The following is a 22,099-nucleotide window of genomic DNA, read 5'->3' as shown; positions in this document are numbered from 1 at the left end:
ACCAATATGACAAGTTTTTAAACTTGACCAAGTCAATAACTTTGTAGGAAGACAGTTTAGAGATTATTAAGAAAAGAAGCCCAAAAATTTTTAATCATCTCCTAGCCAATAATAGGCACTGACAAATAACGTGGAATATAGTTTTCTCCTCATCCGAATAGCCGTAACCCTAACAAAAGTCTTAATAGTATAGAGCGAGTCTCATAGCATATCTTCCTAGTACAATTCGACCCCTCACAAGTTGAAATCTCGAAATAGACGGTTAAAAACTTTCTTTTCACTACGGGTTGAAAAACTCATTTATTAGACCCTTTTTAAGGAAAATTCATATAAATCATTGAAGCTATTAATGAAAGTATGTGCCTGTAACGTAACGTACTTTTTTCATCCTTCATCAAATCCAGTTATTGTTGAACAAAAACTTATGTTGAGTGTACATATTAAATAAAAACTACCGTTTAAACTTTTCAGTTCGTTTTTTCTTCTTGCAAATTTTTGAGACTTTTTTTACTACTTTTTTCTTTTGACACCCTGTATCTTGTTTAATATGAAAATTGTAATTTAGGATTAATTTTGAGGCCCAAATACTTCAAAGAATTACTCCCAGAATTTATGTACAGTAGAAACTATTATTATTGTTTTGAATTGTATAAAACAAGAAATGGTACCTAAATTAATACACAGATTGTTTCTTGACTGTTTAACCCTCTAGTTCTCAGGTTTTGTTTTGAAGAAACTACTGAAGATAGTTTTAAATTAAATAAAATTTGGTGGTTTCGTAAAATATTTAGTCGCTTATGGTTTAATTTTGTTAATTCTGGATACAATCTCAATAGTTTAATTGTAGGCTGGCGTTCACAAGCATTCTTGTGAACTAAAGGGTTAATATAAAAATTGTTCAAGAAATGATACCAAAATATAAAAACCAGAATGAAGCTAGAAATTCTCACTATATGCAAATTATTAAGATTTTTATTTGATTTTAAAAAATTTTTTGTTGTAATATTTAAAATTCAAATATTTAAGAAAAATTAAAAAAAAAAAATTTTTAAAAATTTTTAAAAATTTGAAAAAAATTTTTGTTTTTATTTTATGAAAAAAAAATTTTTTTTTTATTTGATTTTATTTTATTTTGTTTATATTATATATTCTTTATGTATTTTATTTTTTTATATTTTATTTTTAATTTCAATTTTTTATATATAATTTTATTATTTGATTTTTTTTTAATTTCATTTTTATATTTAATTTTTTTATATATAATTATTTATATATAATTTTTTTTATATATAATTTTTTTATATTTAGTTTTTTTATACATTTTTTTAAATTTTTTTCCCCTTTTTTTTGTAAATTTTTCTTATTTTTTTAATATATCACTTTTTTTTTTTGTTAATCGCCAACTTCTGCCGATATTGTTTAGTACGTAAATATTTTACTTGTTGTTGATTATTCACGTTGGCGATGGTAGTTTTTCTTTTTCTTTTTGTTTTTGTTAGTGTAGCTGTTGTTATAATATTTGTTTTTGCTTTTGTGTATTTGTTCTCACCACAAAATGCGAAATGTAAAATGCAAAATCAAAGGCTTTGTTGAAGGTGTTTTTCAAAGGCGGCATTCATTCGCTTTAAAGTCGTTCATGTGAATGGTTTTCTCGACTTTGCTGCTGCTGCCGTTGTGTTGTTGTTGTTGTCGCTGTCGTCATTGTCGATGCACGCATACTCGGTATAAATTGCAAATCAGCAGCAACAAAAGAAACTTGTTTCAATAAAAACTTTACATATAGATACATATATATAAATTTGTATAATAAAAAAAAGGTTTAACGTATTAAAAGGCGAAAAAAAAACAATATAACCAACCAACAGTAACAACAATAAAATAATCAACAATGCAAGGTTGTCAGGTTCGTCAGACAACAATAAAGAAAAATTGCAATTTTTAACGCGTTCGAATAACAAAAAAAACAAAAAAAAATAAATAAATAAACTAACAAAGCTAACGATTTAGTTTTAAATTATAATTTTTTTTAATTTGGTTAATTTTTATGACTGTGACTTTAAAGCTGTAAAATGCTTTAATGCCGGTTAACTGAAATGATTAATTTTGCAGATAGTGTTGAGTGCAATTTCCGGTTGTAAACTACTTTAGTGTTTATTATTATTTTGCAATTGTAAACCGTGTGAGTTGAAGCACAGACCGACAACTTAATTGAGTAGCAACCAGCCAGGCTACTCAACTTAACCAAATATGTGGGAACCAAGAAAAGATGCTTTTGTAACAAGTGAAACTCAAACAAAAACAGAAACAGAAACATTAAAAACAGAATCAATACAATTAAGTTATTTACAAAAAATGCAATTAAACGAATTATTAAACACATTACAATATTATAACACAACGCATAGTGCTGCCAACAATGTCAGCAACATGCAGTTAGAGCAATTTATACGCAACAGGTCGTTGCTAACATCACCTTGGCAATTTACCAATACTGGTCATTTACATGGTGCCGCTACCGCTGCTACTGCTGCTGCTGCCGGTACAGGTGATGGGAATACGTCGTCATTGCCATTCCTAACACGTTCCAATTCATTGCAAACAGCAGCAACACCAATAAATGCTATTACACCAACTCCACTAACAACAACGCCGCAAATATTTTTACCACCAAATACACACACCATGAACAACTTGTTGCACGCAGTCTCAACTATAACACCAACTGCAGCTGTACCAAAAATGTCACAAATGTCACAAACGGCAAAAACGCCAGCAGTATCAGCAACAACACCAATGACGCCATTTAGTTTTGATGTGTTGCCAATCAATTTGTTAACCGACATTTTTTTACGTTTGAACGCATACCGCATTAAAAATGCGTCAACTGACTTGCCTCAAACAACAACAAATGGTGCAATGACAACATCTTTTTGCGCACAACCAACATTTTCACTGTCATCCGCAATGCACACAATCCCTATCGTACCCACCGCCACCGTCGCCTCCGCTGCCGCCGCCGCTCCTGCTGTTGCTCTCACTGCTGTTTCTGGTGCCGCTACTACTTCAACACAGTCCACAGCACAAGAACAAGTTTATAACATCTTGGCAGTGCCTGCTGTTAGCATGTCTGGTGGCTATGTCGATAGCAATGTAGATGTGGATGTGGATGTAGATGTGCATGTGGACATGGATATGGATGACGATGTGAATACCGCTGCAAGTGACAGGCTTTTATGCAATGTGCGGCAACATAACGTTGTTACTACGAAAAATGAGTTCGTCTTGCCGCCACCGTTACACAATTCTAAAGTTTCGTCTTCGGTTTTTAAACGCAATTTACGAAAACGTGCTCAACGTGCGGAAATTTATTCGCAATCAGCGTTTCAAACTCAGAATGCTTGCGAGGAACACGAAAATGATATAAACCTATTGCCGCCACCAAAAAAGAAATGGATACGTCACTATTTGCAGGGTATTTATCCATATTTTTGTTATTTTATGGATATTTTAATTAGTCATTCTGTTCACATTTTTATGAAACTCTTCGTTCTGAATACAATGATTATCAATTTCTTTAAGAAAATTTAAAAATTGATTTAAATACATTAACCCTCTCATCTGTCACACTACTATTTTACCTATCCACATCTTAAACCGTGTATACATCTTTGTAATTTCTTTCATGTTATCTGCTTTATAGATCTCTACGTCTATAGATCTATATCTTGAGATGATATATAGTTTAGGCTAGGTTGGAATTGCTGAGCTCATATAGAGCTCATATGATTATTAATTGTGATAAATTGAATGAGCATTGTTGATATGCAGATCAGAAGGACCCCTAAAAGGTCGACAGTGTTCGGCAGACGAACAACACTGAAGGGATACAACTTCATCATTCAAGTAAAAGTGAATCAATCTAATAAGTCTATAAGTTTGTCCAACTGTTTGATTTTTGTGGATTTCAGTCTATCAGTATTTCTTCTTATAAATACAAATGCCGAAAGTATGTTTTAGATCAATAAAATAAAAATTTCAAAGGGCAGAACGAAATAATATTTTCAATATATACCAAGATATAAGTTGTCAATAGAAAATTTACAACCTTTAAATTCTGAAAAATTGTTTATTTAAATAGCTTAATTTTTATAACAATTTTAGTTCATTAAATGTTCGCTAATTTGGTGCTTTATATAGAGCTTATTTATTTTAAGAGGGCTTACTTGTAAATTAATTTTTAAGAATTTTTTCTTCTAATAAAAGAGGTCAATCGCCTATTTGGTTTAATTGTAATAACCCATTTAATCGAAATCGAAGCAAGTGTATTCATTTAATCGTGGCTTATACCATTTCTTGTTAAAGTATTTTTTTTTTTCGTGTTTAAAATTATTTTCATTATTGTACTTCAACTATTCAAGAACTTCAATAATTGCATCAATCTTCCGTGTTTTCATTAATACTCTGTTTTTACTGTAAATCGAATTTATTCTGATGGGGCTTAAGTTCACTTCTCTGCCTATATATCTATCTAATATGTTTTCGTAAATTAGTTTGAAAAAAGTTTTGATGACTAGAACATTATTTTATTTGAAAGTAATAAACATATTACACCCTACTAATCTTATTGTTTAAATCTAAAAAAAAGGGCTTTTTTGTTTTTTTTTTTGTTTTTTTTTTTTTAATTTAAAATCTTTTTATGGAAAATATTATTATTTATTTATCAATATTTTTGCAATTTTTTTTGTATATTTTTTAGTATTCCTTATTATTTATTTATCAATATTTTTGCAATTTTTTTTTGTATATTTTTTAGTAATCCTTATTATTTAAAAAATATGTTTTACAGAAAAATTTCTTTTTCGACCTAAGCTTAGCTTATAGTGGCTTATCACTATTTTTTTTTAACAAAAACTCACAAATTCATTGGTTAATACAAATACGCACTTAGGCAACAGTCTTTGAAGGGAATATGCAATCTTCTGCTTGATTCCTAACATAACTATAAGCGAAATTATCTGATGACTGATATGTCAGAATTTTCTTTCCATTAAATAGGGACGAATTTACGTACAAATGTATGTATATCATTGAATCTTCGTAATGCGTTCATTTACACAATTGTTAAAACTTATCTGCTATTTAAATATTCTGAATAATATAATATTTTATAAATATAATAGAATATTAGAATACACAATACATTGTTTATTCATATATACTAATAAAAACTAATAAAATTTTCGTTTATATTAGACAACGTGTCGTATGAGTAACTTATTTATTGCACTCTTAAAATAAAGTTTTTTCATATTTTTTTTGTTGCTTTTGTTGCTTTTGTGTGGTGTTAACTGAATAATGGAAATCCGGTAATTGCAACTATAAAATTACTAAGTACGGGTTCGTTAAATTGCTCGTTGTTAATCAGCAACACGTGAAGTGCAAATGCATATGTTTAACCAATACAATTGTACTTAGATACAGAGATACAATGTATACAATGCACTATACTTATGCACGTACGTAAAGAACAAATATTTTAAATAAGTTGCACATGTTTTAGAATAGAATTTTTTGTTGTTGGCACTAATAAACTCTGTCAGCGCTTTATAATTGCATTAATTTACAACAGAGAAATGAACACAAAAAAAAAAAAATAAAAAATAAAATTAAATTGCATATGAATTCAATTAATTTACAGCTGTGTAACTGAAGTCATTTACTTCATTTTGTAATGCAATACTTGACATGTGCACTAAATGTTTAGCACAAAAAACAAAAAAAATCAAGAAATGAACTGTTTTTACCTCGCACAACTTTTCAGAGTCTCGGTAACTGATTTAAATTTTAAATTTAATAAACGTTCACTCACTTATGTCATTTCAGTATTTTTCTATTATTAATTATTTTTCTCCACGTTGTGTGTTGCAATTGCTTAACCACGTTCTGCATAAATTTGATTGTCTATTTTTGCAAATATTAAAAATAATTATTTTGCTTTCCATTTTGTTTAAGCTTTAAGCAGCTATCTGAGAATGAGTTCATACTTTCATTGTCTGGCAATGACTCAACTCTTTATTAAATTCTTAATTTATACTAATATGATAATGATATATTATATGATTACAAACATAATTGATAATGAAACATTATTTCTGCATCTTCCGTTATTCTTGTCATTAATACAATCAGGAAATTTGTAGAGTAGAACCAGAAATGTATTATAAGTCGATCAATTCACATAATATGATGGTGAGGTTGACTTACTCACGTACTATAAATATCAAAATCATTAACTTGTATCTTTTCTTAATGCTCTTGTCTTTAAACCGTTAGGTTGTAATGACAGTCAGTCTAGTTGATAAACACGCTGGGATCCTACAGGTTCCTTGCCATGCCAAAGCAACTCACTTTGATGCTATGGATCTATTGTGATAACTAAACCATTACCTTAGCTTTTTTTTATATTTATGTAACTAAACCAATAAGTAATTATGGCAGTCGGTTTTATTAACTTACTCAAACCGTACGACGTCATTATGATATTTGAACCAGTAACCCTAGGAGTCCATTATGATAACCGAATACTTTTATACTTTACTTTACCGAATACTTATACTTTTGTATATAAAGCATAAGGTTATTGTGCAATCAGTTTAGTTGACTAACTCACTTCAACTAAAGAGGTCTATTGGTTCAGAACTAAATCAGTAAGTTTTATTTTTAGTCCTCATACTTATTATAGCAGTAAGTCTAGTTGACTTACTATGACCATACGAGTCCATATTGACATCTTTACTATTAACTTATGTTTTTCTCTTTATACTAATCTATTTAAACCAGTTAGATTATTGTGACAGCCAAGCTAGTTGACCAACTAGTTTAGACGCTACTAGTGCCTTATGATATCTAAGCCATTTACTTAGCATAAACTATTAGATTATTATGGAAATCGGTCTAGTTAACCAACTTAGTTGGACCCCAGAAATTTATGGTGAGTAATATCTGCACCATTAACTTATATTTTGTATTTTTGTACTATTATCTGCTTGTAAGCAGTGTGATTGAGATGTAATCATTTCCGATAGTTATTATTTTCTAAAATAATATAGATAAAATCTTTATTTATTTTCACCCAATATCTTAAAATAAAACTGTTTTTTATTTTTTTAATATTGATTATATATTTTAGTTCATATAATCATTTGAAAATTTCCAATATATACGATATTTTCCTTATTCTATACTCTTGAACTTATCATAAGATTCGATCAACCGATGTTCTGTTTCTCCATAATTAGAGTGGAGGTATTATGATCCACCTAATCGTGGTCAGCAATTAATTCCATACAAAACCCAGTAACTTATGTGTTCCCGTACACGTAATCACTAGCAAATCATGTCAATGTACTCAACGCAACGTCAATTTGAAGGCGAAAAAATGAACATGTGTGTGTGTGATTACCAACCAAAAACAAAAACAACAACATATAAAAATTTAAGCTGCAGGTCGGCTTAGCTCATTTATCTTTTGTATTAACATATATATAAAAAAAAATTAGAAATAAAAAAGCAGCACACAATTTTCGTTATCAAACATTGAAAAAAATTTATATATACACAGTTTATGTACGCATAAACATATATATACACAAACGTTTAAGCGCATAACATTCATATTTTTCAAATGCATTTAAATACAATTTAATGAATTCCGCTCATGCATTCGTGGGCCCCGATTAGCAACGTGATAAAACTTAAGTTCACGTGGCTTTTTGCGTGGGAGAACAGAGGGGGTCGCACAGTTACTACAGTATTGCAAATATTTAACAAAAAAATAAATAAATATCTAAACTACTATTCTTTAATATTAAAAATGCTTTTTTGTTTAAATTATTTTTTCTAAATTATTTCTAAGGAGAAAACAATTGTATATAAAATATTTTTAATACCTCATATAAATAATAAAGATATTAGAAAGACAGTTAAGTATGTTATATATATATATACATATAATGGATGTTGAGACGAGTGCATAGTACACACAGCAAGATGCTGTCTTCATCGATTAACGGTCTTTCCCTTGCCATATAGCAATTTGTTGTTTTCATCTTGTTTTCATTCCTGTAATCTGGCTTTTTTTTTTGATAATGTGGTCCAAGTGAATTTATAGATTATAGGCACATTGTGGAATAACTGTTTCAGTTTAGCTCTGTAGGGAATACATGACGTCTTTGGATTTTAGGAGTTCAAGTACAATATATTGATCACTAAGATCTGAACGGTCAAAGTCAGCTTATGTGTTGTGCCAGAACAAAATGAATTACAGTAACATTGTCGAATAGCTGTTTCACTTTAAATTTGAAGCGAATTCATGACATTTTCCAGTTTTAGAGTTCTAAGTACATTATATGGATCACTAAAACAATATGTAACAATTAAAAAATTTGAACTATCGCTTCAAGTATCCTTATGTTATTAATAATTAATTATTAATAATTAATTTAAATTTTACATGCCAACATTTTGGTAGATAATACGAATTTTTTATTTCTTCATTTAAATTCGAAATTAATATTTTTTCTTCTTTGTATTATAAACATCTTGACAAACCTACCATATCCCTCATCCACAATAGTGCGAACGATAATAAAAAAATAAAAGAAATTAACTATATCTTCATTATAAAGAAATCAATATCTCCTCCGGTAACAATTTAATATTAGTTGCATATTTGAAAGGGGTGAAAGAACATGTATTCAATTTAATTCAAATGTAATAATTGCATATTTATAGGGATAAAAAATGTATATAAAAAAAGATATATTTTTCTGGTATCCATTATTAAAATTTAATAATTGATTTACCCCATCAGGATAAGAAAGGATACTAATTAGTTATAATTATATGTAACAAAAACCCATTTATACAAAATCAATTTAAAGCCCTGAAATTATTTATGAAAAGTGACAGGATTACCATCATCACGTTATCAAATCTCAGAATGGTTACAGGCTCCTCGGAGAGATATACAGATCTGAGGTCAATTATTGCTTAGTCTGATGAAGTGATAAACAATAATCCAGTCAAGGCTTAGAGAGGGATTATGAAGAAATCTCCCAGTTAATAGAGAGTAAAAGAGCTCAAGTGCACTGACTCAATATAAAAATTTATATATCTATATATAATGAATTTAAATGTATAGTAGATATTAAGTGGTTACAAGTGCTTATAAAAAGTATAACAAATTTTTTTTTGTTTTATTTCTATGAATTTATCTATACTTTTTATATATAAAATGCGTCATCGTAGTTATAATTTATACACCTGCAAAAATATTGCACAAATAAAAACAATAAAACTTGCCCGCACTTTTGTTGAATTTCTATTAGTGCATATCTGTGAGCTGACAGGGCTTTGTTAATGCATTTCCAATCTTGGACTACAATTCTCAATAATAGAGTTTTGTATTGTATTTTACTTATTATTTGTCTATTGTTCAAACTATATAAGTATGTATTGTACACAGAAAAAAAAATATCCATTTACATGAACAAAGCAGATATTGTCAGCTTAAATGAATTTGGTATATAAACTCTGTCTGTTTGTATTTTGCAACCACAATTGCAACTTGAAAAATTGTTAAGATAAATATATTTGTTTCAAACTTACAATGATTAAGTCTTATCACAGTTCATAAAATTTATATATCTTTTTAATAAAAAAAAAATCATAACATTATACATAATCTCATTAAAGCATTGATTGCTAATAAGTTTTGTTAATACATTTCACCCCACGCCTCTCCTAATTCATTATGCTTTATTCTATGTTGTTTTGTTTTGTTTTGCATTTGTTGTTTATTTTATAAAATAAAATTCCTATTCTACATTATTTTTTTAAGTTATAATTCTAATTTCTCCTTTTTTTGTTGATTTTTTTTTATTTATCAATAGAGGATGCAATTCCCTCAAATGTTTCCATCACTGAAAATTCATCTCCCAATTCCAAACCTATTAGCACTTTGCTGCCATTACAATTAAGTAATTTACATGAACAGCAAAATCAACAGCAACAAATAATTGAACAACAACAAACTACAAAATCCCATACGCAACATCAACAACAACAACAGCAACAAAGTATCAGCAATGTTGCTGTTATTGGTAATGCTGCTGCTAGTAAACAAATGTTATTAAATGGTGGCATACGTATTGCTTCAGCAGCGGCAACAATTGGTGGCACTTCAAAAGCCATTAATATACCAACGCAAAACAACAACAACAACAATCCAAGCTTACCCATATACAATGTACCGAGACATAAATCCTCCCTACCCTTAACACCACCACCAATGTCGACTAGAAAACTAATAGATAGACATTCTCGTATAAGAAGTTATTCACTTTCTTCCAATAAAATTTCAGCAAATCAACTGTTACTCCATAATGGCAATAGCAATAGTAATCACATGATTGTGGATGATGCACACATGGGTTATGTATCGAATTCTGTAAACAGTAGTAATAGCAATCATTCGCCGCCGCGTCAAGCAAATGGTGGAAATCATTATATGCAGATAATGCCAACAGGGCAGCAAGGATCTCAATTGACACATGTTACACCTTCTATTGGTAGTGGAAGTGGACGAAGACGCACTATTAGCTCTAATAGTAATGGGTAAGTTTATTTTTTTTGTTATTCAATTTATTTGAAGTTAAAGATAAGGAAGAAAATACACATCATCAGTACACATCAGTAAAAATATACATAAAATAATGTTTTTACAAAAATAGAGTACAGACAAGTAAAATAACTAAAGTAACAAAAATAGTTAATTACATTTATATATAGCTTTGGTTTATGCGTTTGTTCTTATATAACGCAATAAGAAAAATTGCTGGTCAAACAAATGATCAAAACTCTAGGTTCCAAGAACGGTCGGGTCTACGTACCGGAGCCACTCGTCGCCAGCGACGACTAAGTGCCGTTCAACATCTCCCAAAGGGACTTCACAAAGCAGGTCCCAGCGGGTCACTACAACAACAACACACATACATATTTGTTTACTATTTACTTCATTCTATTATTATTGATATTATTTATTTAAATTATTTTATTTTTATTTTTTTATGTTTTTAGTCCCGGCACCCGCGAAGTACACAACAAATTAGAAAAGCATAGACGAGCTCAGCTTAAGGAATGTTATGAAGCTTTAAAAAATGAACTTCCATTAAGGGATGAGGATCGTAAAAAGACTTCGAACTTAGCAATATTAAGTGAATCAATAAGATTTGTTAAGGTACGTATAAAAATGACTTAATTAAAATTATAATTATTATAATATACATATATAAATTTATATTTCAGGAACTTAAAGACAGAGATGAAAATTTGGAGACGGAAGTAGAGCAACTTGCAAAGAAGAAAATTATGCTTCAGAAAAAAATAGTCAGTCTTAAACGAGAACTAGGACCAAAATTTGAACAATTGTCTGGTATAATACCAGACATTGAACTTGCTGGCATTCCAAGTGAGAGAGGTCAGTCTAGCTATAGTTAACATAAAATAAAGATTTTTTTTGCATAAATTAAACAACACGCACATGAAATTAGAGAGACAAAAATAGGGAAGCAATATCAACCAAAAAAAAAAGTAAATAAATAAGATAAAAAAAATAGAAAATACAAGAAGCATTGAGTAGTAACATCAACCATGAAGTTAATATAAACAAATGATATTCGTAAAATTAAAAATGAATTTATTTATTCAAATAATGTCCGACTTTCAAAAAGTAGATCAAGTATTGAATATTATTTTGAGCCATTTAGGAAATAGTGCACACTGCACTTCAAAAACATTTACCAAAATTGCACATTTAATTCGTAGATAAATTTAATATTTATTATTTAAAAATGTATTGGAATCAATTTTATTTTTTTTTTTTGGTTGCATAAATGCTTATTTGGAACATGAACTTACATTTGAGATACGTTGAAACAGTATTCGTTATGTAGATAGTAAGAATTGTATAAGACTGGAATGAGATGTGGAAGATATTTTTCAATAGACACTAACATAAATATTTTCTAATAGTCGTTACAATGACTATATAGAGAGCTTCATTTATATACAAAAATTTTTTAATTATTATTAAAATAATTAACAAAGATATATAAATATATATATAATTCTATTGCTCTTATATAAGCTATGGTTGTATGATAATATAAAAATATATTATTTAAAATCATAATTAACATATTTTATATTCATCTAGCTAGTTTTAATATTACTATTAAGTATAATTCTAAAAATTTAATATATCACGGATTAATTTAACCTCTAAAACAACTACAAAAAATATTCTAATGAAAAAAAATTCTGTATTAATTTTATATTATTTATTTTTTTATATTATTTTTTATATATTTTATATTATTTTTTTTTACTTTATATTAATTTTTATTTATTTTGTATTATTTTTTATTTATTTTATATTATTTTTTATTTATGTTGTAAGCGAATAAATGTTTTATAGTTATATTAAATTCGCCTACGCTTTAAGTTTATTTGATTTATTCATTAGAACTTTATAACAGTTTATCTTTTTAATATAATTTCTCTTGAAATAACATTTAATTATTATTAATATAAAATTTTTTTTGAGAGTACTCATCTTATCTGATCTTATTATTCCAATATATATATATTGTTAATAAACATAATAATATGTGAGGTTTATTAGTATGTTTTGAAACTTTTGAAAACACTTTGCTCCATTATATTTATTATATATTTAATTTAATTATTTTAAAGAGGTTTCGTAAAGTAATGTACTACAACAACAAAAAAATTTTTTTTTTATATTATTTTAATTAATTGAATTCTTAGCTGATCTAACCGAATAGCTGCATATTCGAGTATTGTCAAATACCGATCATCAGTGGTCTTGAAAATATTTCTTCTATTTATTTATTCGTAAATAATTTTTTGAGACTGCAAGTACCAGGGGTTAAACTCGTGCCCTGCCAAATTTGAAGCTCAGAGTCAGTGTTCAACAGTTTCTATAAGTAAAATAGTCACTACAGTCATATTGACGAACGCATCGAAGTATGTACATTTACTTTTTAAAGAAACGATATCGGTTTATCTTTTCCCTAAAACAATTATCAACATTATTTCTACTATATTCAGATTATTATGTTTTCCTATCATTATCATACTGTAATCAATCACAACAAATTCACAATTTTCTTTAATCTTAAAAAAATCAAGATAAACTTTAACTTTATTGCAATTTTTTGTTTTGTTTTTTTCCCCTTTTTGTTTTGATTTCACAAAATGTGCGTTATTTTCCATAAAATGCAATTATTTAAGACAATTCGCATCCATCAGATGGATTTGTTCAGCGAATATGGCTTAATATACGCACATAAATTGATATAAATTATTCCATATATTCAAGGATAACAAATATTGCTTCATGGCGAAATGAATAGCATAAATTAGCATTTTTATTTATGAACGAAAAGTTTAAATTAATCGGAAAACTTTTACTTAACAAAAAAAAAAAGAAAACTGTGCTGTTTTACAAAATCAGAACAGTTTTCTTATTATTCAAATCTAATTTTTTCTAATATATTCATACATACATATATATATTTTCAATTTATTCAAAAACCGAACAGTTATAATGAATTACATATACATATATATGAGATGTTTTAGCAATTTAGTTGTGGTTGTAGTAACCAACCTAGTAGGTGGGTCACTACACCTAATAAGTGGATCACTTCACCTCATAAATGGGTCACTACACCTAATAAGTGGTCACTTAGTAGATGGGTCAGTACACCTAGTGTTGTAAGGGTCTTAGTTTTCACTACTAGGAACTTACTTTTTTGAGGCCCTGTTAAGAATAGTGAACTACTCCTGGTCGTGTGAAAAGACTAAAAAGGCTCTTCGACGTAGAGGTTCTTCGAAGCTTCTTGCATATGTGCATATAAATGTTTGATCTCTCACTTCGTCATTAAAGATATATCTTTATATAAATATTTACAAACAAATTTATAATTTCTTGTTTTTAAAATAATTAAAAAAATATTTGGTTTTTGTTTTTTAGATAATCTAAACGATTCAAATTCGCTTTCTTCTGGACGTGGAAGCATTTTGTACAGCTCATCAAGTTCATTATCCAGTGGCGGTAGCAATAATACAATGTCGTCTCCAATCGGCGCAGGTGTAAGTAAAATCAATTTTCAATTTTTAAATTAAATTCACATTAATAACTTTTAATTAAAAATTCTTATTTAATATTATGTTTTTTTCTTACGCAACAGTTACAAACCGCCATGCCCACTGCAATATCACCTGTGATAACTAAAAACCACTCAAATTCAACAAACTCCTCCACTACATCACCCGTTTCACCTAATATGTTGCAACATTATGTCAAAACGAATGGTGCTGCCCAATATAATATAAGTCCTACGGGAAGTCCAACATCTGTATTAAATGGCATTGTTAATATGAATAGCATGCCATTATCACTTACCGCTACAGCACTTACACGCGGTTCACCAACGCCATCCACACCATCTCCTTCACCGTCCTCATCAAGTGGTGTATCATCGTCATCATCTCTGATTTCATCATCTCCGCCCATGAACGGTGTGATCAGCAGCCGTAATAAAGCCGTCAACATTCCAAATAGTGGCGCTATAGGAAATGGAACCACCATCATAGCAACATCAGCACCCGGAAGTGTGGGCATTGTTAATAACAACAACGGTAAGCATAAATTATTGCACTAAAGTATTTTTCAGTAAAAGTAGTAGCAGTAGTAGTATTAGTAGTCAATCGTTTTCGCTCTCTGATACGATCTCTCTGATATTTCACACGAAAAGTGTTCTTTGAAGCTAAATATCAGTAAATTAATTAGTAATTTTTTGAATTTATTTTACAAAAAACAAAAACAATAACAAAAAAATCAAAATATTAGCAAATGTTTTTAATATAAATATGAACTAAAATAATTGTTCATTTTTATTCAGCATTTGCTAATGTTTTTGCATTTTTGTTATAAATGCTCAAAATTAATAATAATGGCTTCGATACACTTTCGATTGATTAGCAATAATGCTGCAAGCATTAAAGGGCTGCCACTTAGTATAAACCAACGCAGATAAGAGATGGGCTTAAAGTACATGGAATATTCTAAATACCTGGACATATATGCAAAACATTTATAAAACGGAAATATTGCTAGAGTAGCTGAACTAAAAAAAAAAAATTGTATAAAGAAAAATGCAATCAAATTTAAATTAAATACTATTTTACTACACTTCTATATATCAACAATAACAATAACAAGAACAACAACTTCTACAACTTTACAACTATGAACTATACACCCTATCCTTTCTATGCTTCCACAAATTAAGTCCTTAAATTTCGAAAAAAAAAAAAAACACCCATAAACTTTGACTCCCACTGTACCACAGCATCATCTGCCACAAAAATACCACTACCACCATTATAACCATCAAGTACGCCATCAGTTGCCACGCCCACTGTTTGTACAAATTGAACCAACAACAATTGCATTTTATATCTTCTTAGCCAATCAAGCCGTCAACCAAAACCAAAACCAAGCTGACATCAAATCACTTGTAATATCCACAGCACCAACAAATATAAATAATGGCTACCGCAGCAACCGTGGACGAAAAACAAGTTTATCCATTGGTGATGGACTGAAATCAAATAAAACCAATTCCATTAGAAATGCTTCAAAATCAAATAGAACAACCTATGACGATGGTGAAAAATCTGCCAAATACGTTAAGGTTTATAATGGTTTGCAATCAACAGAAAATGCTAGAACTACAACGATCAATGATGACAGCAGTAAGAATGCAAATAACCAAATGAAATGTGCAGTAAATAATATCGCTACAGTTAGCCAACAACAATTATCACAGGTTGTCAGCGGCGGAAGTTTAGTCGTCAATCACGCCTACACCAATGGTCGCAGCACTAACGACAACAGCATTATAACTGCTAACGACCATATCAATCGTTTGCCTGGTGGAGCGGAATTGAATATATTAGCAACGAGCAATAACAACAACAACAACATCAACATTGCGAGCAGTGCAAATGGCTTCAAAACAAGTGGCGCACCAGCGACTGCTTTTTATCACGCAAATGGCAAGTTGACATTTGTAAATGGAGGTGCCGCCGCTGGCTCCAATAATGGCATTCTAATAAAAGGTATGTTCTTAATTTAGTTTTTTGAGAAATCTAGTTTTAAATTGTATTTTTGTTTTCATGACACAAAGCAGATAACACAATTGTCTCTGTTACAACGCCTTCCGCTGCAACAAGTTTACCAATTGGCACTCCACTGATATTAGCAACGTCGCCAGCTCATATAAATGGAGTAAATTACGGTGGAAATTTTGCGCAATTAATTGCAGCAACATCCATTGTTGGCGGAACAGCACTGACGCATGCGCAGACAGAAGTCGCAGTTAATGGTAGCTCACCACCAAAGGAAAACATGAATAATAAAGTATGTATGTTTTAACTGCATAGTAAAAACTGCATAGTAAATATTAACTATAACAGCTTAGGTGACCCGGTGGAATGTTATATTTCCTTAAATTCGTTTTATCAAAACGAAACATAATAAGGCTTTATCTATTCAAAAGTCCTATAACTATCCAGCGTTTTTAAAAACTTGCAATTGTATAATACACGATGAACTCTTTAGGATTTAATTGAGATCATCTTTAATTAGAAGAACTACTATTAAGCTTAACTCAATAATACTCTGTTTTTATCCTTCTTACTTAAATTAGCCTTTTTATAAGGTTATTTCAATCGCAAAACCGCTCCACGTGTATTTTCCATTCATTGCATCACTATCTGTCCTTTTCTATTCATAATTTTTAGCATATTTATTAGGGGTCACAAATCTCATTGCAATCCATTGAATTACGGTTCACACATGTTTCAAGACTCCTCATAATTCATCACTATCATGTATTTTATGTTTCTGTGTACCAATATTAAGAGATATAAAAAATAAACGGTATTGTAACCGTAAACATGCTTATTTTTTAAAAGGTTACTCCTGGTGCCTAAACCAAGTTTGAAATGACTTTTAATAATTCGAGTTTTTACTGCTTCACAAAAGATCAATAGACTTAAACCATGATAAACGAAGCTTACCTATTAAAAACCTCCACACATATGCAGTACCACGGTTGCATTACAATAAAGTTCTCAATATGCCTCCGCCTAATATGTCCTGAGTAGAAAGACGCTTTCCACATACAGCAAGAACTGTCCTATCTCAACTAAAATCACGATATAGCTTTTGCTGAATAGTTGCTTGTGACCAATAAATGCGTCAATTCTCAGTTTTCTAACTGCAGTTTTACTCCCAATTTTCTCGCCATCTGTTTTACTGTCCCAATGCACATTTCGACTTGAGCCTAATCGATTTTAGAACCCGCTCTGTTAAGTGACTAGATTTCCCCGCCTCAACAGTTGTTATGTATATAAAAGTATATACGTAACAACTGTGATGGTACAAAATATCTGTTAAATAAAAGTATTTAACAGATGTTGGTCTACTTCGTAGATAGACAGTCTCAGACTATCTTACGACCTCAAGCCCGATAAATTTTAAACACATAAACATTTAATTATTATTTGAATAAATTGTAATTATTGTTGAAAATAAATAAATTAATTAATTTATTATTTCTTATAGTCATTTAGTTGGCGCGCAGGCACTACAACAAATTAGCACACAGTACCTAGGCATACGAATGCTAAAGTCCATGGTTGTAAACGTAGCTTCGATTGCTGCATTACCAAATGTAATAACAACACCAAATGTAGTACCAACAGTGGTCAGAAAAGGAATCTAAAACGAAAATAACTCCCACCTCAACACTAGCACATATAAAGGAAGTCTACAGCTACAAAGTCATACACCATCAACATTTGTAACAACATTAGATAAAAGCATAATATACGAGTATAACATATTTACATAATATCATAACAATCAACATTGTAACATTGTAACTTAAAAAATCAACAATCCGCCCATCATTATCATCGATAAAACATTTTAAATTTCAAAACAGCAACAACCACAGCAACAAGAACATCAGCAACAAAATACCATGTCATCAGCGATATGTAAATATACTGTTGTAACAGGTACCACCAATGGTAACGCTTTATAAGGAAATAAAATTATATATATTATAATAATAAAAAATAATAAAAGTGAAAACTTACAAAAAACAAAAGCATGATAAGGAAAAAAGAAAAGAAGTTATATTTTACAAATCAATTTAATAGATAAACACCTACTGTAAAGTACATCAATAGGTAAAATTATATACTAAGTAAATTTATTACAAATTTTAGTGAAATGTTTTAAGAAAAAATAAAAAAAAGTTTTTTAAATCTGTAATTAAACACATTTGTTTTTAAGTTAAAATTTTAACAGACAGAAAAAAAAACAATAAACAATGCTAAATGGATAATTTATTTTAATAGATGAAATAATTTACAATATGTGGAATAAATAGTCAAGCTACAAATATATCATAAACTATAATTATAAAATAATATTTACATGAATGTTTATATGTGTGAAATAATAGTAAATTAATCATTTTAACGAGCAGTTCATATAATTAAAGTCTACACTTTTACAGAGAAAAAAAATATAATACGAATACATATGCCTCAATATAAAAGAATTCTTATTGAAATAAACAAAAAAACAAAAAAAAATATTTATATACATTAAAAATGTATATAAGACACATAACTATTTTCTACTCAAATCTATATACAAAAAAGACACTCTGACCACACACACATATATATACGCACATAAAAGCATATACATATTTATATGGAACAATAGTTTAAACAAATGAAAAACTAGAACAAAAGTAATTTTTTAAACAATTTTATACCACAACAACAAAGTAATTCTAAATAAAAACTAAATATTTTACAAAGAACAAAGAAAAAAACAAAGTTAAAAAAGGACTACATTGTGGTAACGTTGGAATTTATATGATGGACCCTTTTCCGCTAAACTAACTATTTAAAATTGTTCTTTACTAAGACAATTTAATGTAAAAAAAAGAAATAATATAATTATTAAAAATTATATAGATTTGAAGCAAGTTTTTTTGTTTTTAATTCTAACCCATATTACTTTCTTTTCTTTTTTATTTTATGTATTATTTTTTTTTTTTTTCAAATCAAAATTCACTAAAAATTAAACAATTGTGATTTATGTGTAAAAACATATTTTTAACTCTTTAATCAACACGACTAAAATATTTATTTTACATGAAAATTTTTTGCTAGTATTTTATTAAGTTTAAAACAAAATAAAATACTTAACTGTGAAAACTACGAAAATAAAATTATAAAATGCTAATATAAGAAAAGAAAACAAAAAAACAATATAAAACTTTATATTATACAATATATTTATGTATGAAGTACGTTGTAGTTCTTATTATTGTGAGTGTGTAGTATATTAGTTAACTTTAAATATTTAACATCATGAATACAAAAAAGAAAAAAATAAAAAATAAAAAAACAAAAAAATCAGAAAATAATTATACTATGTGTGTCAATAAAAATTAAAAAAAATATATATACAAAAATACTAAAGAAAATTTATTATATAAATAAAAATAGTTATGTAAGCTTAAACTGAAATTAATGTAATACACAAAATAGCTCTATAAAAACCACAGATCTTAAATCAGTTTCATTGTTTCAAAATGTTAAAACAAAATTTAATTGTTATTAGTTATTGAATTTATGTTTATTATGTGTTTAGTTTAATAATTTAGACTGTGATAATTTTATTGAAAAAAAATTTTTTTTTTATTTGCATTTCATAATATTATGTTAAATTGTTAAAGTAAATACGAAAGTCTAGCGTATTTAATTTTATGTAAAATGTAAAATATGCTATTTATTTTGAAAATTTAGTTAAAATATATTTGCATAATACCTTTGTAAAATATGTAAGATCAGCACGTAAAATAATTTAATTAAATATTTTAAAATCCCATAAAAATATCAATATAGTGGTAAAAAGATATTGAAGAACACTAAAAAATAGGTGATCTGAAGAAATAACTTACTGTTTGGTTTCTACTGTTTAGTTACAGTTATCTACCATCAAATAAATAGAGACAATTTATTTCTCATAAAGACAAACTATATAAATCTAAATGGATTATCTTTGTGTAATAATATCTATTATAAATATTACTAAACTACATCAATCTAAGGAGACTATCTTGGAGATATTTTTATTATTAATATTGCTGTACTGCAAAAATCTAAAGAGTCTGTCTTGCAGAAGTAGTATCTATTATTAATATTACTAATCTACAAGAATCTAGAGTCTGTTTTGGAGAAATAATATATTTTAATAATATTGCTGAATTGCAAAAAATATTGTTTGAAAATAATAATTCCATAAGACAGAGAAATAAAAATCTTAAAAGTGACTGGAGTATAATTCTTTGAAGAAAAAAATTTCAAATGAATAAATTATTTACTTTTAACACCAAATATTCTCGAAAATTTTACTTTTTGAGAGAAAAATATACCATTTAGTTTTTTTTTTTAAGAACCGTGTGCAACATGGGCTACAACCAGAACAACAAAGAAATATACATATATTGAAATCTTAATGAGAACGGCCTTTGTCAAAATAAGAATATCAAAAATAAGAGTCATATATTGTCTTAAACCAGATAGAAAAATAGAGAAGTAATTTTATACAACAATAAATGATAGTTTATCTAACACATTCCTGGATATTCACAGAAGATAGACTTTCTTAAAAATTAATTGACAAGTTCTGTTGTAAGAATTGTAGTTCTATATATACAGATACTAGTTCTTATCCAATAGTGTTTGACATGAAAATATGTCCACAAACAATAGTACACTTAATCCCATTATACTCAATAATTGCAGATGTGCTGGTATTGAAAGGTTAAATCATAACTGGTAAAAATATTTTTATGTTCATTCAAATATTCTTAAATAATTTAAAAAAATAAAAATATGCTAGAATTGCAGTCTAAATTATTGCTAATTTGCTTATAAAAAACAAAAAGGTTTCGTTCTACTTTCTTTACTTTTTCTAATACTGTACTCCATATATCTATATCAAAATCTATGTTGAAAAATCAATTTTACACAAATCTGTTTCAAACAATAATTATTTTATAAATATAAATGTTTAAAAACATAATAAAAGACTATAAAAGTTAACCTTTTTAATATGAACAAAATATATATGCATATTTATGTGAAAAAAAAACAGTTGATTTGGTAAATGTATACTAACTTTATGGTTAGACAAAAAAAAAACAAAAAAAAGAAAAAAAAATAAATGAATAAATAAATACTAGATGTCTTATATTTTGGAGCATTTTATTAAAGAAAAAAAGTATTAGCCAAAATTTTTTCATAAAATTAATTGTTGTTGCAAGTATTTCATATGATAATGAAAAAATAATTTTTGCAGCAATTATGTAAATATTTAAAAAAAAAATGCATCATGTAAACACTTTTAATTTATTTTATATTAAAAATATATATATATATATATTTAATTTATGTAAAACTCATGTATCTATCTATCTACTCTTCCTTTTTTTTTTAACATATTAACTTAATTTTTATATTAATTTTATTAAATTTTAATTTTTAAAAAATGAAATTTTCTAAATTGTAAATTTACTTTCGTACCAAAATTAACAAAATGTAAAACAAAATTGTATTATAAATGCAGAGTAAAGATTGTTAATATATTTTAATATAAATATTCTTTTTTGTTACATCTTTTGAAGAATTGATCTGTTTTTAGTTTTTATTTATTTATATAACTACTGACAATTATATTGTAAGTTTTAATAAGTTTTTGTAAAATTGTATATTGTTTTAAAATTAGTACTAATTTTTTACTCTGCTATGTTTTAAGAAGTATCTTTAATATAGTTGTTTATTT

General features: G+C 27.8%; 1 protein-coding gene across 4 annotated transcripts in view; it reads left to right on the top strand.

The window, feature by feature from the left end:
• LOC119671104 (uncharacterized protein DDB_G0283357) overlaps positions 1–18,400 on the top strand; it is a 61,390-nt gene extending 42,990 nt beyond the window's left edge. The window contains exons 1-9 of one of the 4 annotated variants that reach the window (XM_038081614.1): positions 2,048–3,472; positions 9,954–10,677; positions 11,140–11,299; positions 11,368–11,539; positions 14,123–14,241; positions 14,340–14,790; positions 15,622–16,275; positions 16,344–16,576; positions 17,786–18,400. In XM_038081614.1, coding sequence (XP_037937542.1) covers positions 2,248–3,472; positions 9,954–10,677; positions 11,140–11,299; positions 11,368–11,539; positions 14,123–14,241; positions 14,340–14,790; positions 15,622–16,275; positions 16,344–16,576; positions 17,786–17,821 — 3,774 coding nt within the window. In that variant the 5' untranslated portion in view covers positions 2,048–2,247 and the 3' untranslated portion in view covers positions 17,822–18,400. Of the gene's footprint in view, positions 1–2,047; positions 3,473–9,953; positions 10,678–11,139; positions 11,300–11,367; positions 11,540–14,122; positions 14,242–14,339; positions 14,791–15,621; positions 16,276–16,343; positions 16,577–17,785 lie in introns of those variants that run through there. The other 3 variants (XM_038081616.1, XM_038081615.1, XM_038081617.1) reach the window with 3 other exon arrangements.
• Positions 18,401–22,099: the final 3,699 nt, after the last annotated feature.

Source organism: Teleopsis dalmanni, chromosome 1, assembly GCF_002237135.1.
Source record: "Teleopsis dalmanni isolate 2A chromosome 1, ASM223713v2, whole genome shotgun sequence".
NCBI classification, from domain to species: domain Eukaryota; kingdom Metazoa; phylum Arthropoda; class Insecta; order Diptera; family Diopsidae; genus Teleopsis; species Teleopsis dalmanni.
The sequence above is the reverse complement of the archived record's forward strand: the minus strand, read 5'-3'. Positions and strand labels throughout refer to the sequence as shown.